At 48.4% G+C, this 27006-nt stretch overlaps 1 protein-coding gene across 3 annotated transcripts in view; it reads left to right on the top strand.

Annotated features, from left to right (window-relative positions):
• Nucleotides 1-3249: 3249 nt before the first annotated feature.
• Nucleotides 3250-27006, top strand: part of EFR3B (EFR3 homolog B) — an 89080-nt gene continuing 65323 nt past the window's right edge. For all 3 annotated transcript variants that reach the window (XM_013052977.2, XM_013052976.2, XM_004745936.2), the window contains exon 1: nucleotides 3250-3488. In XM_013052977.2, the coding sequence (XP_012908431.1) occupies nucleotides 3404-3488 (85 nt within the window). In that variant the 5' untranslated portion in view covers nucleotides 3250-3403. The remainder of the gene's footprint in view (nucleotides 3489-27006) is intronic.

The raw sequence follows: 27006 nt of genomic DNA, 5'->3' as shown, positions 1-27006 counted from the left end.
AGAAGTGCCAAAGGTTCAAGTCACCAGGCCCGGAGTCTGGAATCCTGAGTTCTATTTCAGGCTTCACAGCTAATCAGCTACGTGACAACCTTAGGGGCACACCCTCCCTCTGGTTCTCCCTGGACCCTTCTCCAGGCCGGATCATTTCTTTTCTCAGGAGCGCTATCACCCGGAGCTGTCGTCCTCTTCCGTTTTACCCTCTCTGGAAGGCCCTTTAAAGCCATTGGCCGCTTAAGGCTGGTGCCCAGAGCAAGAGCTGCTGAAGCTGTGTGGCTGGTGGAGCAATTAGAGGCTCCTGGACAGACACAGAGGAGACTGGTGTGGCTGTGTAGGGCTGGAACATCACAGACCAGGCTCCTGGACTGAAGGACAGGCGTGGTGTGATGCCAGAGCCCAGGATGCAAGTGAGAGTCCAGCTTTTTATGCCATGCTTGTGGACTGCCTCCCACTTCTAAGCCCTCCTTTCTCTGAAGTGCAGGGAAATCTGGCCTTTGGTCCATACAGAAACTCTGGAAATTGTGGTGCCCATTGAAGGGATCATTGAGCTGTTGCAGCCAAGCACATTGCCCGGAGTGATCGTGTTCCCGAGGGTGCTCTCTGGCAAACGGAGAATAACTTTTCCTTAGGCTCAGTTCCTCCAGCCTGGCCGACCAGGTGCCAAGACACCTCTGGGCTCTGGCACAGCTGATGCCTCAAGGGTCCACCGCTGATGGCTTAGAAGGGGTGAAAATTAGAGCACCTGCTTTGGTCTGGATAGCTTAAGACCCTCTCCACCCCACCCTCCAAACCCGAATAACGGGAGAGTGAAATACAGATGAGGAAGGAGAGCAAAAACGGGTAAAAGAGAAGGAAGGGGGCATGGCCTTTGGACTGTGGAGAACTACTCAATTCAAAATGCAGTTGTCTTGTGTGCATCAGTGTGGACTGCAAGGCGTTACAGTGTGGTCGGAAAACTGTTCCTGGAGGGCAGAGTGTCCTGGGCTTGAATCCCTGCTTGATACTTACTAGAGTCATCTCACCTCTCTGGGCCTCAGTTTCCCGGCTGCAGAATGGGAGTAGCACTGTTGACCTTTCAAGGTTGCTGGGAGTGTTGGCTGAGATAAACTATGTAAAGTGGCCCAAAGCATAATACACACACCGTAAATGCTATTTCTTCTCTACTTTCCTTCCTGCCATACTCATCACCATGTTTTGGGTTTCTGCAGATACAGAAAGAACCTAGGTAGGACTGAAATCTGAATTCTCACTTTTCCTCCTTACCATAGTTCACCTAAATAGCTGATAGCTGCATGATGTCTTTTCATGGGCACACTGTCCTGGCTATTGGGACTCTTGGTTTCTGCCCTTACATTTAAATTGTGAACCAGGGGCACCTGGATGGTGCAGTCATTTAAGCACCTGACTCTTGATTTCGGCTCAGGTCATGATCTCAGGGTCGTGAGATGGAGCCTCGCATCAGGCCCCGTGCTCAGTGGGGAGTCCGCTTGTCCCTCTCCCTCTCCTTCTCTGTCCTCCTCCTCCTGCTCATGCACCTGTGCTCCACCATGCTCGCTCTCTTTCTCTCTAATACATAGATATAATTTAAAAAAAAAAAACAAAAAAAAAACTGTGAGCCAAAAGACTGTGCCTCCACCCAACTTCCTCATACAGGAGTAGCACCTGCCAGACATTTCACTCCATGAAGATAGACAGTGCATCAGCCACTGTGCTGAGAGCACCAGTGTTTAATATTTTGCGTTGAACAGAACTGTGGGCTGGGAGTATCTCCCAGTGTTCAGACCAAGCTTGACTCCAAATGCTCCCTTCTACACTGGTTCAGGTGTGACTCTTAGCAGATCTCAAAGCTACCTGACTTCCTAAAACTAGAGAATAGAGATACAGCTTCTTTGTAAGTCATCGGAGGGTCAGGACTAAATGTGAAATTCAGGAACCCTCCCAGGGTTTCCAGGGGGGCCTCCAGTGCTCACATGTGCTGCTAAGAGAGGTAAAGAGGTAAAGGAGCTAGAGCAAAACCTGGAAACAGCAAGAAAGTAGAAGGAGATGGTGAGGCCAGACAGAAATAGGGAACGTGAGTTTGGGGTACAACGGAGAGAACACTGTTCCAAGAGTCCAGCCACCCTCCGGTTCTGTTCCCTGCCCTGGGGGAGGAAGGAAAGAAAGTAAATAACTGTGTGAGTGCCCACTGTGTACTTTCACGTAGGTTTTATATAAACTTACCAATAGTTCTGCAGGAAGCTGAGGTTCAGAGAGGGTAGATGACTGGCCTGCAGACACACAGCTCGGTATCTAGGAAGAACACAAATCAAACGCCTCCGTTTCCTCTTCTGTACAATGAGAGACATCACACCATCTTTAAGGTTGTTACCTCCTTCACTCCTACTTGTAGAATATGTTAGGGACAAAAACCTCAACCATGGGATAAGAGGAGAAACTAAGGAATAGATGCTGGAAGGAAGGCCAGGTGAATGTGTGAGAGGCCGAGGAAGCTGGATGGAGAAGCCTTAGGGAAGCCACCAGCTAGGCCAGAAGATGTCATCAGGGTGTGGGGCGGGAGCCTTCTGTCTACCGTCTGCTTCTCACATAGGGTGAAGTCAGCCTGGAGCACAAGTAGAGAGGATCCTGGGCGCAAAAAGTGTGAATTAAGCAAGGGGCATAATTCCCTGCAGCACTTAGGGGTTGGGTGGGGTGGGGTCCGTTTCCCGCGTACCTGGCGCAGGATGGACGCTCTTTGGTAGCCAGAAGCTGACTAGGAGGGCCACATCGGAGTTCTTAACTAGGAAATGGGGCTTCGCTGAGGGAACCAAGGAAGGAAGGAGAGTTAGTCCCTCTTCCTTGCCTCCCCGGGCTCAGCCTAAGCATCCTGGACAGATCGGGGTGGGGGTGGGGAGGGGTACACCTGCAGCTTCGGGAGCCCGGGCTGACCCTCTGGGCGCAAGGGTTAGCGGCGATGTCCGCTGTCGGCCTGCGCATTCCGACAGGGGCAGGGAATTTGGGTGGGCGACTCCCCCGAAGAACGCTGCAGCTGGAAAACGCGCGGCCCAGGACCTGGGAGCGACAGGCTGGGAAGGGCGCACCTTGGGGTTGGGGTTTCTGGGGAGACTGCTGGAGCCTCGCCAGGCGGAGGGCGGGGATTTGCCTGGGGCGGGGCGCGGCGGGGCGGGGCCGGGGGTCGGGGCGGCCTGGCAGTGGCCGAGCAAGGGGGCGGGACGTCTCATTAGCATAGCCTCCTCCCCTCCCGGCGCGGCCCTGCCCGGCAACCCGAGCGCAGGCCGGCCGCGCTCAGTCTGGGCGGCTGAATGGGCGCGGGGCTCCCGGCTCCGGCCCTTCCGCGTCCCGCCCTCGCTCCCGCTCCCGCCCCGCCCCGGCCTCCGCCGGCAGCCGCCATCCGCCGCCCAGGCTGTGAATGAAAGGCAGGCGCCGCCGGGGCTGGCTGCAGGCGACACGGCGACGCGGCCTCCCAGGAGGCGCTCGCCCCGCGGAGATGTACGGTAAGGAGGGCTCTGCCTCGGGGCTCGCAAACTTGCGGGGCGCGGACCATTGTCCCCCTGCGGGGCCCGGCGAGGCCAGGGGGCGCGGACTCGGTACCCAGCCGGGCTCTTTCTGTCGCCCTGTGCGCTCGCGGCTGCGCTGAGAGGACAAAGATGCTTGAGGCCGGGGACCCTGGGGTCCTCGGAAGTCCTTCGGGCCGGTAGTGCGCGGGCGTGGGGCGGGTGGGCGGTGGTCCGTCAGGGGGCGGGGGGGCTGGAGTGACTCGAGCGGCTGCGTGGTGGGGAGTGCGGGTCTCCCCTGGAGCCGAGCAGGCAGGGAGCGTTGGTGGAGGTGGCCGTGTGACAGCATTTGCAGAATTAACAAAAGCGGGTTGCGCTGGGGAGTTTTATGCGGGAAGCCGGCCTGGGATTGCGGGGAGAGCTCGCTGCCTACCTTGTGCCGGGCTCCGAGGATGAGGGGGGCGGCGCCGGTGCAGAGGGCTGGGGCGCGAGCCAGTCCTGGGAGCTTCTTGTCGCCGCCCCTGGAGGGACGTGGCCTCTGTCCACCCCTGCCGCCCGCGGGTCCCAGGTTCCCTAACTTCCAGATTAGCCCTTCTCAGTGATGAAGGGAGGAGACGCTGCTGAGGGTACAGCGCACCTTCTGGGGAGTCGGCCACCTTCTGGCTGTCACCACCCCCCACCCCCGACATCTCTTCCTCCCTTCCCCAACCATCCCCTCAACTGATGTGCAACAGTTAGCCAGACCCTCCTTATGCACAGTTCCGCTTTAAAAATTTGCCAGGCATTTCTCTGGTTTGGAGGCATTGTGGGTGAAGAAAAGAGAGCAATTAGGGTCTCACATTGTATCTCTAATGAATGGAACACTGGAGACCCAGACCAGTCTAGGAATCAACGGCCTTATAGAGAGGCTCAGATGCTATGAACTGAGGGGTGTGTGTGTGTGTGTGTGTGTGTGTAAGAGAGAGAGATGATCCCGATGGACATAAGTCCATCAGGACGCAGGTCCGGGGTTCTGACAGCTATTTAGGATCAGCCAAAACACTGGAGCTGTGCTCGCCTCCTACCCCTGCTGCCAGGTAGGGGCTCAGGTGGCACCTGGGGGGAGAGCGTTGGGAGAAGAGCAAGTTCCCGATTTCACGCCGCTGCTGAGGCCCTCTCAGCTGCCTCACTCTGCACACAGACCATGAGTCACAAAGTTTGGTGGAGGCAGAGGAAGCTGAGCATAGTACAAAGGCTCCGCAGTCAGTGGGCCTCACTATTTAGAGAGAGAGAGAGAGAGAGAGAGAGAGAAAGATTCGGCCCTACCACCAGTATCCTTTCCTGTCCTGTGGTCACACATCTGCATTTTTGAACCAGGTGGAGACATCAGCAGATCCCCCTCGGCGAGTATGATTTCTCTTGGATGCACCAAAGGTGGGGGTGGGGGCTGGTCTGAGAGCATGTTCTGCCGGACAGTGGGGACTCTGCAGGAAGGTAGCAAGGTGAATAATCCAGGAGGTAACAAGCTTTTATAAGCTGGGAGGCTGTGAGGTTCCCAGGAGAAAGCCCTATTTTCTTTCTTTCTGTTTCCCCCCTGTTCTTTTCTGCAGAGTGTGCAGGCTGGCACTGCAGATCACTTGACAAGAGCACGTGACTGCAGGGCACCTGCAGTGGGGAAGGAGTTAGGACCGGGCCCATGAGAACTGGGGCGAGGGGGGGCTAGGAACCCTAGTCCTGCTGGACCACCTCTCTGCCTTTACTCTGGAACAGTTTCATAACTGATCTCAGCTATCTGGACATTGGGGGTCCCAGTCTGCCTCTGCTGTATGAAACAGATCCAGGAAGAACTGATGGGTACAGAGAGGTGAACTGGGAAGCCAACATATCTGGGTGTTATTTTTGGATACCCCACAGCTTTTTCCTTTCTCTGTTATGGTTTTATTCCTCCAGATGCAAACAGAGATGGCACTTACTCCTAAATCATTCATAGAAAGAAAGAATCTTCTGGGCAGTTGCCTGCAGCAAAGGGAAGTCACGCCGATGCTGGTTGGGAGATTGTTACTGAGTCTTGCTTAGTGCAAAGCCTTGTCTTAGGAAGTGTGAAAGGGAGGCTGCTCTCCAAAGGGAGGCCTCAGTGGCCTGGATTTCAGTGTTTTCTTGCGTTTCATGAAAAGAAAGGGTCCGTGAGATACTTGTAGTCATTCTCTCTCCAGCAGTCAAGAGAGTGATGAAAAAAAGAAGTGGATAGAGAGGTTGGGAAGGCATAGAGACAGACTTTTTATATTTGGTTCTTGTTTTTCCCTATTTTCCAAGTGATTTGCTCAAGGTGACACAGTTAGGTGGAACAGGGGGGAATGAAAACGGGCTTCCTAGCTCAGTGCCCTTCTCCCCTCAAAGCCTCGGGTAAATGCTCATTGGGAGAATGCCATGAGGGATGTTATTGGCTGATGGGCAGTGAGGCCCCATGTATGGCCAAAGGCACCTAAAATTTAGGTAAAAGTATCCCTTGACCACCCACCTTGGTGACTTGATCCCACTCTGAATTTGTAAAACCTGACTGCTGTTGGCACCTCACAGCTCCTAGGAGATGTGGGACAGACCTCCCTCTGCTCCCCTCTCTCCTCCTCACCTTACCTCAGCCCCTGACAACTCAGTCTTTCTGCCTTCCTCAGTCTCCTCTCTCCCCTTCCTTCTGTCTGTGGGAGAATGAGGGCCCCTTGTCTTGGCTAGAGGACACAGTGCTATTTGGGACAGAAAGAATCTTAGAACTGGGGTCAGCCCATCTCCGTCTAAGAGCCAGCTCATGGCTATGTGACTGCAGACAAGTGGGGTCATCTCTCGGGATTACATCTCGGTACGAACTGGTGGGCTGCCCGTCTATACCTTCCGAGTCTGTGGTGAGCCTCGAAGCTGGGTGGTGGGTGTAACAGGACCTCAAGAGGTTCTGCGCTCACAAGACAGGTTGCTGGAGAGCCTGGGCCCTTCAGATCCTGTCGGGCCTTTTCCCTTCTCTCTTCCTCTCTGCCAGCTCCTGGGATGGCTGTTTGCATCACCTCCTGCCCCAGCCTAGCCACACAGATATCTTCCTTCACCAGCCGCCCAAGACTCACTTCCACTGCCTCCTTACCATACACTCATTCCTAAACCCCAGTCACTTTCTGGAAATGGCTCTCCAAAGTCTCCAAGACTTTCCCACAGTCTTGTTTATACCTAGGAACAGAGGTTGATAAAGGAGCTGGAAAAATAAAAGCACTTGGTCCTGGGGTAGGAAGATCGAAAGCAAATTTTCTGGAAAGAATAGGGTTCCCCTTAAGGTTTCTTTGTGTTAGAATTGTATAACTAAGTTTCCCTATTCCCCTCTCCTGGGATGGAGCCACAGGAGTCCTGCCAAGGAGTGTCCCACTTACCCACTGAGGTGAGACGGAGCTCTCCGAGAGACGATACCCTCCAGGATGAAGGGAGCGGGCCGTGGAGAGCGATTGGACAGGATTTCCCCAGAACCCCATACAGTCCCTAGAGCCCCATCCCTCTAGAACAAAAGCTGCTCACCTCCCCGGTCCTGCCTCGTCCTCGGCAAATGCCTTTCTTCTTGCTCTGTGGTTGAGAATGCACACTGTAGGGAAGTGAGCCATGGTGGACAACTTTCTGGAAAGATGCCTGACACAGCACACTCATGTGCAACCCATGTGGATGGCGTGGAGAAGCCTCAGGGTGGGGCTGACTCCCTCGGAGGTGTAAGGCTCACTGTTGCAGAAAGCTCTAAAGCTCTATAACCCTGGGAAGATCTTTCGATCTTCCTACCCCAGGACCAGTTGCTCCCATCATGGGCAACTCCCACAGCGTGCACACACACACGCGCACACACACGCACACGCATGCACATGGCTTGCAACCTCGTCCCCCAAATCTCGAGGCTCCTGCAGCCCTGTGGTGCAGGGTCTGGCTTGGGACAGGAGCCCTGTGCCCTGCCTCCCCTTACCTCCCCCACCCAACTCCTTTAGTCCTCTCAGGAGTAGGCGGCATCTCCCTGCAGCTCACAGTTCAGTGAATCCAAACGCAGTTTTCTTTTTGCACATGTATGAAAGTAGACCTTAATATTACCTTACAGAAAGTCTAGAAAAAAGAGAAGGGAAAAGACCGTCCACAATCCTACACACTGAAACCAATGTTTTAAAAAATACCATCAATGCTCTGGTTTCTCTTCAGATCGTATAAATCTTTCGCCTTTTAAAAAATACTATCATATAAATGACCACTAGGATTTTGGACTCATCTTTTGCCCTTTTCCTTGCGATTTCTTGCCCCATATTGGCTGGGTTACCCTTAGCATGAGGGTGAGGGAGCACGGTGGGGGGGTTGGGGGCGCCCATAGCCTGGGTCTGAATCCCGACTCTGCCCTTCCAGTAACCTTGGACCTGAGCCTTTCTGAACCTGTTTCTGGCTCTGCAAAGATGACAACCCCCGCCCACCTCACTGCAGAGATTAATCAGGATGAGAATGCTGCCCCCACTTTCTCTTTCCCTTTCTTCAACTCTCTTCTGTGTCTTAATAAAAAAAAAAAAAAAAACAGGGGGAAACAAAAATATATGTCCCATAAGCTTGATACCAGTGCCTGTGAGCCTGTTCCTTACATCAGACACCACCACCAACAACAACAAAAAAAAAAAAAAAAAGAAAGAAAGAAAGAAAGAAAATCCAATTTGAAAAGCATTTTTTTTTCCTGGTAGTCATCCAATCCTTCTAGAAAATCTGGAAAACATAGTAAACTATAAACAAGTATAACTGCTTTTACTGTTTTGATATCTTTCCTTCATGCATTTGTTTGTGTGGTTGGAATTACTCATTTTACATAATTTTATATTGTATTTTTCTCTAGTTTAACATTGGAATATAAGCATTCCTCCCCCCGCCCCCTACCAGGTTAATGGCTGCCATTTCTAATGGCTACGTAACAGTCCACCGAGTGGAAGTAGAATTTCCTTCTCCTACATTTAGGTTGTACATACAGTATTATAACCCTGGGAAGGGTACCAAAGCTTTCTCTGAATTTTAGAATATTTCCCTAGCAGCTCTCTAAATGGGTTGATCAAGGTATATGAACATTTAGAATATTTGTTACATATTGTCTAATTATTTTCAGTTTGTATCAGTTACAATACCACTAGCAGTTGTGAGAGTACCTAACCCCCAGTACCCTCAACACCATTAAATACTGAGATTTCCCCCCAACCTGTGCTAATTTGATAGAAAAGTTGTATCATTTTAACTTGTATTCTTTATTTCTAGTGGTCAAACACTTCGTACGTTTTTAAACCATTTGCATTTTAGTGAATTGTCAAACAAGTGAGTGCCTTATTTATTGAAGATCTTAACTACTTCCCTGTCAATTGCTCCACGTGTTGTGTTTGAAGGGAAACGGATAAACATTGTCAACTATTTCTGGAGTGTCAGCTACATGTGATACTTCGAGAGGCATCCAAGGGGGATACAAAAACATCGAGAAGTCCCTTCCATCAAGAAGATGGAATTATTTGAATTATTCCAGTAGGTAACCAGGTTGTAAAACGTGCAAGACTGCAAATGATACACAGGTAGATTCGGTAAAGTTGCACAGTGTTGCAGGACCCGGGGGTGACTCATTAGCTGTTCAGCCCGAAGCATCTCCAGGTGGGAGAGACCACTGCCAGGTGGAGCCATTTGGGAGGACTTTCGAGGGGGTCTGAAGGCTGGATGGGGGGAGGGGTACGGGTGTGCCAGGTGGTGGCACCAATGTGAGAGCATGCAAGGAAGTGGGGGAAAGAGAAGACCCGTCCAGAGAGAATTAGGGGCGGGGGGATCCCTGGGTTGGGGCAGAGGTTAGGTGAGGAATGACTTGATGGAGATTTTGTCAAGATAAACGCTTTTCACTTATCTCCAGGAGCATTAGGAGCCACTGAAGATTTTAAACTGCCAAAAGGCTGACTGGCAAAGTTGATTGTTTTGGGAAATGAAGCTGGGGGCACTGTGCAGAATGGGATGGGGGTGGAGAATGAAGTGCAAATGAAGAAAAGTAGAGACAGTTCTTGTAGCCACAGGCAGTAGCTGAAGGAGTGAGAAAGCCTTGGACCACTTACAATTGTGCATTTTCAGTGGGAAATGTTTGTGTCTTTAAAAAAAAAAAAAAAAGCAGTAGGACAGGGCGGTGGGGAGGGGTTGGGCGGCAGGGAGGGGAATTGAAACATAAAAAAAATTCTCTTGCTACATAAATATGGGTTATATAAACACATATAGAAAACAGTTTTTTGGGCGCCTGGGTGGCTCAGTGGGTTAAAGTCTGCCTTCGGCTTGGGTCATGATCCCGAGGTCCTGGGATCGAGCCCACATCAGGCTCTCTGCTCATCAGGGAGCCTGCTTCCCTTCCTCTCTCTCTGCCTGCCGCTCTGCCTACTTGTGATCTCTGCCTGTCAAATAAATAAATAAAATCTTAAAAAAAAAAAAAACCAGTTTTTCTCTCAAAAAAAATTTTTTTAAAGAAATAAGCATAGTTTAAAGTAAGTGCTTAATTACTTAGTGCTGTAAAGTTATTATAATCTAACTTGCTCTAAAGATGATTTAGAGTCTATACTTTATACACACACATATACACATGTACACACACCTGGACTACAATAAATAAAGAGATCAAAGCAAGGAAAATCTAAGAATTATACAGAAAAAAATAAAGCCGGGAACAAAGTTATTTCAGGGGGGAAGAAAGTGCATGCCAGCAGGCCCTGTTGCAAATTCAGTTTTGAATTTTCTACAGGAAATTCAGTTTTGAGCTTCCTGTAGGCCAAAAAAGAGGGGAAAAGTCATTTGCAAGACTCACAGCATCTGCAGATTTTTTTTTTTTTTAATTCAGTTACCTAGGCCCCAAATAGTTTTTTGAGATGCTAAGGTCTGAGAGAAAATCCTCCAAGTTCCTCCAAAAAAAGGAGATATTTCATACATATTGGTCTAAATTAGATTTTTCTTTTGCAAATGTAGTTCTCTTAATCTGCTCTATACCAGTCTGGAGGGTACCAGAGTCCTGTCCAAATACAAGTTTGTGGGTTCTGATTCCTTACCTCGAAACTATCCCTGGCTCTGTTCTTGGCTTGTCCCACTTCACAAATGTGATTTCTCGGGGCGCCTAGGTGGCTCAATGAGTTAAAGCCTCTGCCTTCGACTTGGGTCATGATCCCAGGGTCCTGGGATTGAGTCCCACATCGGGCTCTCTGCTCAGCGGGGATCCTGCTCCCTCTTCTCTCTCTGCCTGCCTCTCTGCCTACTTGTGATCTCTCTCTTTCAAATAAATAAATAAAATCTTTAAAAAAAAAATGTGATTTCTCCTCCCAAGGATGAACGTGAACCTTCAGAGACGTTGCTGCTTTACATTCCTGCCTTTTCAGTTAGGGAGGCTGGCTGGACACTCTGGCTCATGTGCCTTAGTTTCCCTCCCCTCCAGTATTTCTCTTGTTTGTTCTCCACTAGACTGTCTGCTCCATGTAAACAGGGAACCCATTCCTCTCTCTCCCCCCACTGCCTCTTTAGGGCATAGGACACTGCCTGGTACAGAGTGAGGCACTGGAGAACTTGATTGAAGGAGTGAATCCCAAGTTAAGTGTCGTCTTTTTTACTTACCTTTCTAACTCCTGACCCTCTCCGTATTTCAGCCTTAAATGTGTTTCGAATCACAGTACAATTACTGTTATTGTAGTTTCCTTTCAGTGGGCATTTCCGTGTGCCAAGCTAGTCGTCTACGCACTTTTTATGCATCAACTGACTTAATCTTCCCCAAATTATATTAGGGATTATTATTTTCATTTTAGAAATGGGAACATGGAGGCATTGAGAGGTTTAGTAACCTGCCCACGGCTACACCGTTACATGATAGGGCTGAGAGAGAATCTAGGCGTTTCCTTTGCAGAGTTCGCTGTACCTCACAGACTCACACATGTCGATTTGGGCCATGCAGGGGAGTGCAGAAGCCAGGGATGGACCCCTGGGAGGGAATGAGCCTTCCCTTTGGGCCCAAGCCAGTTAGCACGGAAACTGAGAGGCCTCACTCCTGAGTCAGAGCCTGTGCCTCTGTGCACCCTTCTTACCTCCTTCATCATTGTTTTGTTTTATGGGAGAGAAAGGCCCCTGGGAAAGCCCTAGGTGTGGATAAGCAGGAAAGGAGCCAGGAGAGCAGGTTGGTGAGGCCGAAAGATAGGATACAGGAGCCCATGATGGCATGAGAACCAAGAAGGCACAGGCGTGCATCTTGAGAGAGGGACACGTAGGGGAGCAGAGGGAGGCTGTCATGACTACCACTGAGTCACACACATGCGTAGATGGCAGCAGTCTTTTTTTTTTTTTTTAATATTTTTAATTTATTTGACAGAGATCACAAGTAGGCAGAGAGGCAGAGAGAGATGGGGAAGCAGGCACCCCGCTGAGCAGAGAGCCCGATTCGGGGCTCCATCCCAGGACCCTGGGATCATGACCTGAACCGAAGGCAGAGACTTTAACCTACTGAGCCACCCAGGCGCCCCGATGGCAGTGTTCTTAAAGACGTGCTCCACGGTCAGTGCTTGGTCTGGAGGAGAACAGAGACTGGAGACCTTCTTTAGCAGGAGGACCTCCTGTTTCTCTGATAGTTTGCCTGTGAATTAAAACTCTTTCCCTGTGTCTTCTGGTCTGGCCAGTCTGGATGCAGCAGTCGCTGACTCTGAGGGGTGGGTCAGGACTGAGCAGTGTGTGGGAGAGAGAGACCGTGGTGCCAGTCCCAGATGGCCACTTCCCAGCTGTAGGACCCTGGACAGGTAGTTCCCCTCCCTCTGAGCCCATTTCGTCCCCTGTAAAATGGGAATAATCGGGCAGCCTGATGTAGGGAGGGCATACTGAGGGAGTCAAATGGGCTAATGTCTAGGTGAGTGTGTTTCCATTGCAGAACACTATGCCTATCAAAGGTGATATTATCCCCAGCCAAGCAATTCTAATGGATGCTTCTGGAGCATGCCCACCAACTCTCCAGAAATACTAACAAGCCCCGTGTACAAGGGTGGAAATGTTATGTTTAGACCGTGTTTGTTAGATGCCTTAGAAGGGTCTGGTAAAACCAATGTAAAACCAGAGAGCTGCTTCCGTATTGTGAGCTAGATACCCACCTCGGTGAAATCCCCCTGTCCGATTGGGCCCCTGAGATGGGATAGCCGTAACACTGATGATGTCGAGGGCTTTCCTGTATCCTAGAGGATCGGCCAAAGGTTGGCAGTCAGTGACCATGTCCCTTTCATCCCTGCACCAGAAAGATAAGAAAAATCTCAGAGACCACAAAGAGGATGGACGTGGCCCCTTTAGCCAAGCTTTATATTATAAGTTTTTGTGCATTACTGACATTTACCAATGTTTACTCTGTGTCATTCTACTTATTGTAGCAACTCAGAAAGGTCCTCAGGTGGTGGATGCCATTCTTTCTGTGGCTGAGCTGAGGGCACCGAGATTTGGAAGTCCAACGATTTGCTCAAGGTCATGCGGCTAGTGAAGTCATTTCTCTTCCCTGTCTCCTAAGCACGTGCTCACAGAGCTTCGTGCGAGATCAAACACTGCCTTTTTACCTCGTGGCAATTAGTGTGCCTTATGCCTTATGCCAAACAGCAAATTTCACTGTGAGGGAAGATTTTCAAGCCGACTATTTGAGTAGATTTGGCACAGTTTCTTTGTAGCTTTACATCTAGGACTTTTAAGCTCAGCGCCCTAGTGCACATCCTGTGGTCTGAATATAAATCGGAGAATTAGGACTTCTGGGTTCAAATACTGACTTTGTCGTCATCCTACAGAAAGACCCAGATAAATTCAAGCACCTGGGAAGCAAGAGTCTTAGCTTCGGAGCTTGGCAGAGTGCCACGCTTTATCTCATGCTTATTGAGAAAGACTTTGCTCTGTGTCCCAACTTTCTTTTTAGGTGGATAATACTTTAAATAACATTTGTACATTGTATGAAGAAGAATCCCCAAATTACAAGAACATTTATAAACACCTTGGCAGAGATCCCTTAGAAAGGAATTCTTGTAATAGGATGTCTTCTCACTACTTGTACAGGAGGGATGCTTCTAGAACAGAAGCATCCAAGACGATGCTGAAAGAAATCAAGAGCTCGGCAGCCTCCTGCCACATCTTCGTGTCCCCGCTGTATCTTATGCTCTGCTGTTATTTTTGTCATTTATTTGTCACACCGAATGTCATTTCTTTCTTTCCACACTAGATCTGTCACACTTTTGAAGACACAGCCTGTATCTTAATTATTTTTCCTAGCTTGCAGCAGAGATCTTTGGTATGTAGTAAGGGGCACCTGGGTGGCTCAGTGGGTTAAAGCCTCTGCCTTCCGCTCAGGTCATGATCTCAGGGTCCTGGGATCGAGCCCCGCATCAGGTTCTCTGCTCAGCGGGGAGCCTGCTTCCCCCTCTCTCTCTGCCTGCCTCTCTGCCTACTTGTGATCTCTCTCTCTCTGTCAAATAAATAAATAAAATCTTAAAAATAAAAATCCTGTAGCAATAGCAATAGTATTTCGCCATTTTACCTTGTCTTCCTGCATTGGTCATAAGGCTATATGGTGTAAAGAATATGCCAGAATATAGCCATTTGACTTTTCCTCTAGACTTCGATGGTGTTAGTCACGAGAAACAGCCCCTTGACCTGCCCGCAGAATCGTGAAAGGCAATTAGAGAGACATTCTCACACACTTCCTCCTTGGTTTGTGAAGTTCAGAATAAATGTCACAATCTTTTTCTTCAAAAAAGGAGGTCACTTAGTAGTATAGTTATGGGTAAATCTTTCCTTTGCTTTCTATTCATATCTTTTGTGCATTATTCTTTTGTAAAACAAGAAAGATAAAAGGCTTTTTGAGGCAAAGGCAATGAAATGCCTGTTTTCTTGTTGCTTGGAAGCACCTGACCAGAATGTTCCTGGATAAAGCACTACACAGCTTTCTGCACCCTCAGTCTCAGAGCTGGATTTCGGAGGCTCTGAGTGGAAGAGCAGGTGTGCGAATCTTGGCTGGGGGTCATATACAGACAGAATAGAAGAGGGAACAAACACCAGGGGCTTCCCATATTGTTTCCATCAAACTCCTGAAAGTGCTTGATCTTACAAGCTGCCTGGACCAGCAGCTGGTCAATACAGGACACACGTCAGTCTTGAGAAGTTTTGCCCCAAAGCCATTCCACAGCACCGCTAGGAATGTCCTCTTCTCCCCAGACAACACTGTCAGAGAAGAACAAGGCTGAGTGTTCTGAGGAGTGGGCGGTGCTGGACGTTGTACAAGGCTTTCCTTCTGCTTGATCAAGGACATTCATTTCTGAGCTGGGAGGGACAGTTGGCCATCAGGGCTGATTCTAACTCCGTGAATTTGAGCAAAATTCTTAAACTCCTTCAGATTTGGTTTCACTGTCTGCCATTTGGGAGAGCTAGACTGGATGGTCTTGATGGGTTCCTGGGTTCTTGGGTCTGCGAACGGTTTGGAGCATCTGTCTGTCCCATTGTGGGGGAAGCAGGGGCTGAGGGTGCACTGACAATAGGATTTTTCAAAAGATCCATAGGGCGATGTAAACACCGTGATCTCAGGTCCTTTATGGAACCTGGCTATGCGTCCATTTCCTCATTGATCAGATGAGGGTAACGATCCCTTTGTTAATACAAAGAGTGTCCGTGCTGGGGTCCTTTTGAATGGGGTGGTGCCAGCTGACAAGTATGTTGGGGCAAGCTTGGATAAGAGCTGTGTACATCCCAAGTGCTGGGCACTACTATTCTTGCTCTCTGTATATGCAAATTTCACAAAAATCCTGGGTGGGAGGTGTTCCTTTCCCCTGACCTGTTTTCAGATAATGATGAGAACATTCAGAGAAGGGGACATCGAGCTGACTCAGTCGGTGGAGCATGTGACTCTTGATCTCAGGGTTCTAAATTCAAGCCCATGTTGGGTATAGAGGTTACTTAAAAATAAAATCTTAAAAAAAAAAAAAAAAAAGGCCAGGAAAGTTCAATGACTTGTTGGAGGTCAACCAGCTCATTAAGTGGCATAGCCAAGAAAAGAACCAGGTCTGTTTCATTCCAATGTTATTTTCATCTGTTATGCCTGGATTCTTACTGAAAACACCATCATTAATTGGACTACATCAAAATTTAAAACTTTTGTGCACCAAAGGGCCCTATGAACAGAGTATAAATGCAGCCCATGAAATGGGAGAAAATACTTGCAAATCAGATATCTGATAAGAAATATCTCTCCAGGGATGCCTGGGTGGCTAACGGGTTAAAGCCTCTGCCTTCAACTCAGGTCATGATCCCAGGGTCCTGGGATCCAGCCCTGCATCAGGCTCTCTGCCCAGCAGGGAGCCTGCTTCCCTTCCTCTCTCTGGCTGCCTCCCTGCCTACCTATGATCTGTCTGTCAAATAAATGAATAAAATCTTAAAAAAGAAAAGAAAAGAAATTTCTCTCCAGAATATATGAAGAGAGCTGGAGCATCTGGGTAGCTCAGTCCGTTAAATGTCCAACTCTTGATTTTGGCTCAGGTCTGATCTCAGGGTGGTGAGATTGAGCCTCCCATCATGCTCCACACCGCGTGTGAAACTTGCTTAAGATTTTCTTTCCTTCTCCCTCTGCCTCTCCCTCCCCACCCAAATGCACTCTCTCTCTCTCTCTCAAAAAAAAAAAAAAAAAAAAAAAAAGTGCCTACAATTCAACAACAACAAACCTGTTTAAAAATGGACAAAGGGGGCGCCTGGGTGGCTCAGTGGGTTAAAGCCTCTGCCTTCCGCTCAGGTCATGATCTCAGGGTCCTGGGATCAAGCCCCACATCAGGCTTTCTGCTCAGCGGGGAGCCTGCTTCCTTTCCTCTCTCTCTGCCTGCCTCTCTGCCTACTTGTGATATCTGTCTGTCCAATAAATAAATAAAATCTTAAAAAAAAAAATGGGCAAAGGACCTGAATAGACATTTCTTCAAAGATATATAAATGGCAACAAGCCCCTGAAAAGATGCTCAGGGTCAGGAATTATTAGGGAGATGCAAGTCAAAATCACAATGATGTGTCATCTCAGAGTCATAGGGATGGCTGTTATCAAAAAACCAGAAGTGTCAGCGAGGATGTGGAGAAATTGGAAGCCTTGTGCACTGCTGGTGGGAATGCAAAATGGTGCAGCCATTATGGAAAACAGTAAGGCGGTTCCTCAAAAAACTAAAAATAGAATTACCATATGATCCAGTAATTCCACTTCTGGATATATACCAAAAGAAGTGAAAAACAGGGCCTCAAAAAGGTATTTGCACGCCCACGGTCATAGCAGCATTATTCAAAATAGCGCAAAGTGGAAGCAACCCAAGTGCTTATCCACAGAGAAATGGATAAGCAAAATGTAACCTGTGTGTACAGTGGGATATCACTCCGCCTCAGACATCGCTGATGACCTAGCATTAGTCACTTGATGGCTCAGGGGTGGGTAGGAAAGGAGACCAGAAATTATGGTGTCTTCATATTCTTTGGGTCTCCGAAAAATTCCTCTAACTTGAATGAAGAATATCATGAAAGTACTTTTTTTTTTTTTAAAGAAGGAAGATGTACATAAATAAAATTGAGGGCGTGTCTGTTACTGCCCTGCAGGGGGGCGTGGCCAGAAGGATGGCGAGATTTGGCGGGGGAGGGGCAAAGGGGGAGGGGGTGGGAGGGTAATCGCGGGTGGTCTGCGTGGCAGGCAAGTGCGTATTCACCTGGGCGGGGCGAATCCCAAGGAGCTGGCCGCTGTCCTTGTGAGCAGTGAAACGAAAGCTCCAGGAGAGGTCCGGAGGCGGACAAGACCTATTCCACAGAAGAGAAGAAATCGTGAATTCAGACGTTGGCCCCCCACTGAACCAGAGGGGCTAGCGCGCTAAATTGCAGGTTGAATTTTTGATCAAGCCGCCTGTCACTCAGGCAGCTCGAAATGGCCCGCTCTGAGGTGAGCAGCAACAAGCCTTTATTTATTTATTTATTTATTTTACAAAAAAGCTCATGCTCCACTAGGGAGCCAGCCTATAATCAGTGCGTGTGTCCCAGCCTTGAAAGGAATCTACTGGAATACTAGCCGTGGTTATTTCTGCGGGACAGGATCATGGATCGTTTTTTGAGTTTTCTTTAAAAACTATTTTGCATTTTTCACATTTTGTGTAGTGAGCGTGTGTTTCCTGATGGCAGAATGTAAACATAATTAAAAGCATTTTTCATCGTCAAAACCCTGCGGAGAGTTTTCTAGAACCTTCTCATCATGTTGTAGGAACAATTATGCAAGAATGCATGCAAAAACAAGAAACTAGAAATCAGAATGTGGTTGGGTGAGGGGCTTGCCTAGAAAGGGGGGTTCTTTAGAGGGCACTGAAATGTTTAATCTCTTGTTTGAGTGGTGGCCACACAAATGTATAAACAGTTGTCCAAACTCAAGGCAGTGGATTCTTAAGATCTGGGCATCTATTGCATGTTAATTATATTGCAATAAGACCATAGGAAACCCAGGAGAAGAAGAAAACACGCTCACAAACAATAGCGGGTCTGTTCTGCATTGCTGGCAAGTTGGTGGGCCGGGAGACAGCCAAGGACCTGTGCCAGCCGGCTCCAGGGATCTTACCCACAGCCCCAGATGGTCCCTGGCACCCCAGGAAAAGCGGCCATTGAGAGCGGCTGGTCAGGGGGCTCAGGCTGCTAGACAACTTCCGTGCTGAGCATAGAGTGGAGGAAGCCACCCCAGGAAGTCCAGCTTTTTGCTGGCAGCCGGGGAGCTGATGGTGCTGGCAGGGCAGTGGGCAGAGGGCCCACAGAGCGGGGCCATCTGGTGGAAGGCCTTCTGAGCACTGCCACTGGCATTCCCTGGGACTCTGAATGACAAAATAAAGCCTGGCTTGACCAGGCCTATAGCAGCGTCCCAGCACCAGCATCGGCCTGGCTGATGGCCGAGCGGGGTCTCGCATGGGTCCAGGATTGATTTTTCCATTTCCTCCCTGGGGCTGCTGTGACCTCACAGCCTACAGTCCTGTCTTTTGCTGAAGAATTCGGAGACTTTAATGGCCTTATTATTCACCTGTTCTTAATAATTTTTTTAAATTTTTTATTTGACAGAGAGAGACAATGAGAGAAGGAACACAAGCAAAAGGAGTGGGAGAGGGAGAAGCAGGGAGCCCGATTTGGGACTCAATCAGGGGATCCTGGGATCATAACCTGAGCCAAAGGCAGATGCTTAACGACTGAGCCACCCAAATGCCCCTCACCTGTTCTTAATAATTCATAATAATGTGCTGGTTTGTGACATCTCTGCACAAAGGCCTGTGCCTCCCTAGCTAATTTTTTTTTTTTTTTTTTTCCTAATGACAATGGAAAGGAATGAATCTCAGCATCACCTTGGCAGGCCAGGGTCAAGTGTGAACAGCCTGGGGTTTGATTCCAACTACCTCACCTAACAGTTGTGTGACTTTGGATAAGTTACTTCACTGCTCTAAGCCTCCGTTTTCCTCATCTGTAAAATGGGGAAGGTAGACCTCGCCTCAATATTGTTGGATTACATAAAATAATGCATTCAAACCTCTTAATAGTTCCTGACACAGAATGAGAGTTGAATGTCAGCCGAGGTTAGTATTAACAGGTGAGGTCATAATAGATATTTTACTACCAGCATCCTTTGTAATGATAACAGAGCAGTAACAGGGCCCGAGGATATGGTTCCAAGGAGGCTTTCCGCACTCATTGAGAGCTTTCCAAGGAGCTGTTCCTTTCCAGCTGGGTTTCTGCTTTCAGAGACGCACTCGACTGAGCTGCCTGAGTCCACCTGTCTTTTGCTTCTTGCAGAGGGTGGAACTTGCTGGAGGGACTTTCTTCCTCGTGCGAGCTTGGCCAGAGCACCCATGCGCGCTGGAGCTGCTTCATTAAAAATGGGTCTTGGCTGTGCTTGGCCAGCGGCTTACTTGGCATTTTTTGCATGACTCAACCTAGTACTTGTTTTGCATTTTTGCAGAATTCTGGTACTTGCTCTTGATTCTGTTTTGCATTTCAAAAGTGTTGCTTCTGAAATTTCCCTCTGGCACTGAGACCACCCTGGTCCTGGCTTTATTTTTCAGCAGCTCTGGGCACGATGCCGATTTTGTGCTCTGGCACCGGCGGCGCGGGCTGTGACAGACTCTCTGATTATATATTTGGACTCTGAAGTGATTGATCTTGGATTCATAGCCTGTTAGAGTCTGCATCTTAAATCTGCTAGTTCCTCTACATATTTAGAGCACTCACACTTGCTCTCAATCAGTTTGGCTCCCTAACAATGAAGCTTCCTCTGGTTTCTATATTTGATACTGTGTGTTCATTTGGAAAGCTGGAGGTGAGTAACCCTGCTTTTTATAGGCTGCTTGGTGGCCGCAGTAGGAAGCCGGACGTATTAAGGGAATGGGGAAGGCATATATGTGTTGTAAATCCTAAATCCTAATTTCTAGTTCTTAGCTCCCAACTTAAACCAAATTACCAGTGAAATTTCTAATACTGCACTGTTTTCATGTGAGAGAGTCTACTGATTGTTCCGCAAGATTTTTGAAGGCAGGACTTATCTACTGGAAGGCTTCTTAGCCTCCATAGTTCAAATGTCCTTGAAAAAAAAAAAAAAAGAATGAGGGGCGCCTGGGTGGCTCAGTGGGTTAAAGCCTCTGCCTTCTGCTCAGGTCATGATCCCAGGGTCCTGGGATCGAGCCCCACATCGGGCTCTCTGCCCAGCTGGGAACTGCTTCCCTTCCTCTCTCTCTGCCTGCCTCTCTGCCTACTTGTGATCTCTGTCTATCAAATAAATAAATAAATAAATAAATAAATAAAAGAATGAAATGCCTCAGTGTGCTATATTCAGATGAATGAATTTCCACAATGAGCTCAGAACATCTTACAGACAACTATACACATAAGGATTAACTTTCCCCCTTTGAGCTCGTGGATGAGGATTCCCTGGGCTTCAAAGGCCCACAAAATACTATCTTCCACAAGTGGAATCAGGACACTACTTATACTGATTAACAATGCTTTTTAAGTAGTACTAAGGGAATTCTAAAAGAGCAACAATGCTTTGTTAACAGAAATTCTATCATCCAAGCTACAAAATATGTCTAGGGTCCTGAGGCCACCCTGGAAGCACCAAGTTGGAGGGCCACCTCAGAAGTTGCCCCCCCCAGCCCAGGGGCCTGCGCCGCTGATCCTGGAGGCGACCCTTGGGTCCTCAAGTATGCACGCCTGGCAGCGGGGTTGCTGAGCTGCCGAAGCAACGTGTCCCCGTGATGGCTGCATAGACAGACCAAGACCTTTGCTGTTGTTGAATAAAATGACTCATGTCATATTCTAGACCCTTCTAAACCTCTCCCCCTCGCTCCATGGCGGCTGTCCCCTTACCTATTCTATCTGAGACTGCACTGTCCCCTCTCTCCCTGTCGGCTCAGCATTTGAGTTTTTCCTATCTTGACCATTTGCACTTCTTGAAACTCCCTTTGCCCCCAAACTGCCATGACAGGTGGCCCCTGGATGCTCACCTCCATCTGAGGGCAAGCGTCCTTGCTGGTGGCTGTGCCGACACCGTGAGGCTCCGCCCTCACTGTCTCCAAGTGTCCCCCTGGAAAGCCCCTCTCCTCCCCTTCATCTGTCAACTCCCCCTCGGTGACCCTCATGGGAAAAGAGAGGGAGAGAGGCCCACCTCACCTATGGTCCTCTAGCCTGATCCCAAAAATCATCCCTCACCCCCCGGGGGCAGGTGAGCCACCAGCAAGCAGAAGCCCGCCCTTCCTCTGACTTCCCTTTTTACCTACTCACCACGCCACTGTGGTGACATACTGAATCTGCTTTGACTCCCGGTCACACCCTCACCCGGTGTGACTCCCTTACGTCCGTTCGTCACATCTCCAAGTGGGCACTGCTAGTTCACCCGTTGTCTTGGTCCTCTGCCTGGGGAGTCCCATTCCCAGTGGCCTACAGGAGGGGCAGACCCTGTTCCTTCCATGCACCATCCATTGGAAGTAGATTCCTTACACATTCTTTGGCACAATAAAATGTGTTCGAGGGGCACCGGGCTGACTCAGCCAGTGATCCTGGGGTTGTGAGTTCAAGTCCCATATTGCGCATAGAGATTACCTTTAAAAAAAAAAAAAGAGAGAGAAGAAAAAGTAAAGAGGGTTGAGACTGTCATTTACTAATGAGGACAGTTCTCCTCTTGTGTTCTATTTCTTTTCATCTTTACCCCATCTTATGTACTTGTTTAATGTACTCCATGGGTTTGGGCTGCTCGCATGGGGGTGTGCAAGTGTGAATAAATGAAATGACTCCTGGCTCTTTCACAGCAACTGGGTGTCAAAATTCCAGCAAGAACCAAGCTGAGCAAGTGCAGAAAACAGCCCATGTGTGTGTGTGTGTGTGTGTGTTTAAACTCTCAGATTCCAAATATTTGAACAGAAAATACTTCCTGTCACATTTGAAGAGAAAATGGAAGAAACATGAAAATTATGGATGTTTATGTATTACCCATACATTACACATTGTTTTGTATTTTTTAAAGATGTTATTGATTTATTTAATTGACAGAGAGAGAGAGACAGTGAGAGAGGGAACACAAGCAGGGCAAGTGGGAGAGGGAGAAGCAGACTTTCTGCTGAGCAGGGAGCTGGACTCAGGACTTGATCCCAGGACCCTGGGGCCATGACCTGAGCCGAAGGCAGATGCCCAATGACTGGGCCACCCAGGCGCCCCTGTTTTGTATTATATAACACAGAACCATTTTGGAGGGGGAGGAAATTGAAATAATATTTAATATTTAATAGTTAATATTATTATTTAATAATAATTTAGACTAAAGGTCTAAGCCAGAGCTGTCCAGGAGAACTGGCTATGGTTATATACATGTTTTGTATCCGCCTTGTTTGGTACAGAAACCACTAGCCATGTGTGGCTGTTGACCACAGAAAATGTGGCCACGGTGCCTGAGGGACTGAGCTCTATGTTTTATTTAATTTAAACAACCACACGTGGCTAGTGGCTTCCGTGGTGGGGACTCTGTCCCCTCCTCCCCAGGCCCCAAGCGGCACCCCTACTCCCCCATGCTGGAGGTAACCGCCGCTAACCCTGCATTGTGGGGGACCCTCACCAGACTTTCTGGGTGCATTTACGCCTGTTTCACACACATGTTTACACACATGCCGCGTTTGCTTGGCCTGCATGTGTTTCACACCCATGGAATCATGGCATACGTGTTGTGCACACGTACAAAAGGAGGCTTCCATTTGAATTGGCAGTCTGTTGGGAGAGTTCCTGGGAGCAGTGCTCAGAGCCCCACTTTATTCACCCCAGGGGCTGCGTAGTGTTCTTTGCCTGGAGGTTCACTGGGTTGTTTAGGTGATTCCCTCTTGATGACCATTTAGGCTGTTTCCAAACGAAGCCACCGACCCGTTCCTACCTGCTTCCCTGTGCATCAGGGCAGGTGCAGACACTCAGAATGGCATTCTGAGCCAGGGGAGGAAAAGTACCCATGTTCCACCCATGTTTCTTCGAGGCCGCGTTCTCCTGGACCATGCATGCGGGACCGGGGCCGACAGTGACCAGGAGCCATTCTTCTTCTTCTTACTATTATCATTATTACTTTGTAGGAAGCTGGCACCCTGTAATACAGTGATCTTTGTTTTCACTGTCCATGCTCAGACGCTGAAACCTAGATTCCATCAAACAGGCTGCAACGCGCTCAGAAAATACTGAGACTTAAATAACAATCTGAAGATGACACAGACAGCATTCGGCAAGATAAGCAAGCCGAGTGCATCACAGAACTGGAGAAAACCCCGGAATGTTCCGTGCCTCCTTTTTTGAGTTTGATTTCTCAAACCACGGGCATTATTCCCATCTTGGGGCACAAAGTAAGGTAACTGGGCTTACAGGCCCATCTGTTTGCTGGCACCTGAAAATTGGGTGTTGAGCAATGAGGCAAACAAAGATTCATTGTCTGATCTGTACCAGAGAGTCATTTTCTAAGTGAGCCAAAGGAAGCCGAGGCTTTGGGAAGAGCCGGGAGTCCATGTGAATTGAAGAGAGAGGACTTTGCCTGTCCTGGTGGCCACCGTCTGTCTATCTAGTACTTCTCCCCCCACCCAATGTCAAAGCATGCTGAAATAAAAGTTATTAAAGATTCTGCACAAGTTTTTTCTTTCCCCTCAGTGGTTACCAGGGGTTACTGGTAGTGATTTTAAAGTTTAGGGCGCCTGGGTCGCTCAGTGGGTTAAGCCGCTGCCTTCGGCTCAGGTCATGATCTCAGGGTCCTGGGATGGAGTCCCACATCAGGCTCTCTGCTCAGCAGGGAGCCTGCTTTCTCCTCTCTCTCTCTCTGCTTGCCTCTCTGCCTACCTGTGATCTCTCTCTGCCAAATAAATAAATAAAATCATTAAAAAAAAAAAAAAGTTTTACCCTGGAGGAAGAATGTGGCAAACAGCAGGTAGCATCCTATAATTTGGAAATGGCCCCTCCGCAGCCAGGAGAGGGAAGGGGCCATCGTCCAACCCAGAACCAGCAAAGGAGAAAGGAAAGGAAGTGAGAACAGGGAAGGGGAACAGCAGCTTGGAGGGAACAGAGCCTGCTAATCAGGCTTGCAGGCAAATGGAACTAGGGGCGGGCGGTGGGGGGGCGGGGAGGATGCACATGTCTGGTGTGTCTGAACCTGAAAACAAAGGAGAAAGTTCACTGTGGTTTATACCCCCAACAGATCAAGCTGTTTCCTTTCCTGAACATCTCCTGTCCTGATTTAATCTTAAATGTTCATAGTTTGGGCCATCCCCTGAACACATATTAACATATACCTCATTTACCTTTCTCTCAGCCCATCCTAGAATGTTTCCAGGTTGTCACCCCATCTTCAAAATCATGTCAGTGAGGGTTGCCCTTAAGTTACTTCTCCGAATCCATTCCAGGCAGCTGGCTACCTTCAGTCCAGTTCCTTTGTTTACAAACATCATGGTAAGCATGTATCCTGTGCCTGTGATTCGCAGACATCTGGAAAACAGGAGAGCCTGTGCTGGAAGGCTCCTCTCCATTGTTTTCCCTCCAGATTTTTATCAGCTTTCAGCACACTGATTTTAATGGACAGTGTTCGGACTCTGGCCTCAGTTCACCTTCTTTGTCACGGCCAAAGCCATATCTCACGGGTCACTCTGACTTGGTGTTCACTGCAGCTGGCGTTCTACAGCCAGGGCCGGGTTTCTCAGCCGTGGTGAAGTGCCACTGGGGGTGGGGGTCCCTGTTTTGGCCACTAGTTGCAAGTAGTGGACTTCTGCCTTCATCTCTGTGAGGTCAGCACGGGCCGTGGGCTGCGCTTGCTCGGACTGTGACCATCGGGCCCTCCCTGTCTCTTCTCTTTGGCGCTCACCCTGACTCTGGCCTTTCTTGTCCTAAACCTTGGTTCCTGATCCTTGTCCTGATGGCGTCCATTCTTCCATTCTCTCCAAAGTCAGATTCAGCTGTCCAAATTACTTTTGTTAGTCTTCCCAGGACACTCTGCTCAACCTCTCACACCTGTTTTTCAACAAACCCTCAGGTAGCTCCCCTTCACCTACGAGATACTTTATCTATTTCTGGAAATTCGTCCTAAGAAAATAATCCAAAAAATGAAAAAAAAGCTGCAGTGGACACACACTCATTCTAACATTATTATTATTATTTTTAATTTATTTGACAGGCAGAGATCACAAGTAGGCAGAGAGGCAGGCGGGGGAGGGGGAGCAGGCTCTCCGCTGAGCAGAGAGCCCGATGTGGGGCTCGATCCCAGGACCCTGGGATCATGACCTGAGCTGAAGGCAGAGGCTTTAACCCACTGAGCCACCCAAGCACCCCCTAACATTATTTTTAATAGCATGAACATGTAAACAAGAGAAATGTCAAAGAATATGGAAACGGTTTGGCAATGATAATAGATCTCCTCACTGGGATTATAAGTCACATTAACAATGATGGGTATGATGACAATTCAGCAACAGGAAAAATGCTTATGAAATAAGGGGACCTGACAGCTCACATTTATGGACGCCTACTGTATACCACCTCCTGCTAGGTGTTTTATTCATCTCCCACAAACAAGGAAATCAGCAGAGGGGTTGCATGACCCGTCTGAGATAATATAGTTCGTAGTCCCGGTTTTCCAAAGCATGTTCTTTAGCTACCGTTCAAAGCTACCGTTTGGTAGCTATGTTATGACACAATTTCTACGGTAGCTATGTTATGACACAATTTCTGTTTGGAGTGAGTACCCGGTAGGTCCACATCCTTCAAGGCTCTGCCCAAATTCTACTTCCCCCAGAGAGTTCATCTTCCTCAACCAACCCAACCTAATTCAGTCTTCTCTGAATTACTATAACACATGCAACTTTGCTTGAGAAAACTCTGTCCACCTAGGCTGACTTACATCCATTTATTGGTTGTGCCTTTCTCTCCAAATAGACTGTAAGAGTTTGGAAAACCAGACCTGTGTCTTGTTAGCACCTTGTGTACCTCTGGCATAGGAGGGGAGAGACATAATAGGGGCTCCATGAATGTGTTGACAAGCCTATTTCTCTCTCCAGTGGTAGCTAAGCTAGCACGGGTCTGGCTGGTCACTGAAAGAGGCAGTGGGAGACGCTCTGGCATGACATTGGTCGTATGCCCCCCAGAGCAGATCAGAGTCCTATGTCAAGGTCCTCTGCCAATTATCATCTCCACTCAAAGCAAGTGCCTTTGCCTTTGTTATATGCCAACTTTTAAAAAAACTTCTTATTTTGAAAAATGTATTTACAGGGAGTTGCAAAGAAATGTACCGGGAGGGCTTGCCCACCACGCCCTGTGTCTGCTTCTTGCATAACCGTCATTGAGTATCAATACCTGGAAACTGACATTGGTATAATGTCAGTTTCAGAGCTGGTTCAGATTTCATCATCAGTTATATATAACTTTAAAAAAAATAATCCACCATGGAAATTATCTTTTTCTACCTGGGCACATTTTCTTCATACTCTTGCCTGACATACTGACTCTCACTTCAAATCTTTATGCACATCACTGCTCTGAAGTCAGAGGGCCTCTCTTGCTCTGTTCCTGACTCTGTTCCTTGCTCCCTGTGTGGTCTTGGTCAAATTAGTTAACCTCTCTGAGCTCTGATTTTCTCATCCAGAAAGTGATAATACTAACCTCGTGGAATCCTTGTTTTAAGTGTGACGTGATTAACCTAGGCACGTGATATCCTAGACACGAAGGAAATGCCAGTGTGTCCTTTCTACCCTTTCGATACATGGAAAGTCCTTTTTCTCTCACGATTTAATGGAATCCTTCACATTCAAATAGTGTTCTAATTTAGTCTCCTCTCAAAATTACTTTTCCATCCCATCTCATTACCTCCACAGTCCTGCTCTGTGTATGTGGAACATTTAATTAATATGATTCTGATTATATGTTCCATCTTCCTGTCCAATATATTTTTATTTCTATTTTTGCCTCTCAGTAACTTAAGGTATCTGAGGAC

Source organism: Mustela putorius, unplaced genomic scaffold (genome assembly GCF_011764305.1).
Source record: "Mustela putorius furo isolate JIRA1106 unplaced genomic scaffold, ASM1176430v1.1 tig00000281_pilon_pilon_pilon, whole genome shotgun sequence".
NCBI classification, from domain to species: Eukaryota; Metazoa; Chordata; class Mammalia; order Carnivora; family Mustelidae; genus Mustela; species Mustela putorius.
This window is presented reverse-complemented; position numbering and strand designations above follow the sequence as displayed.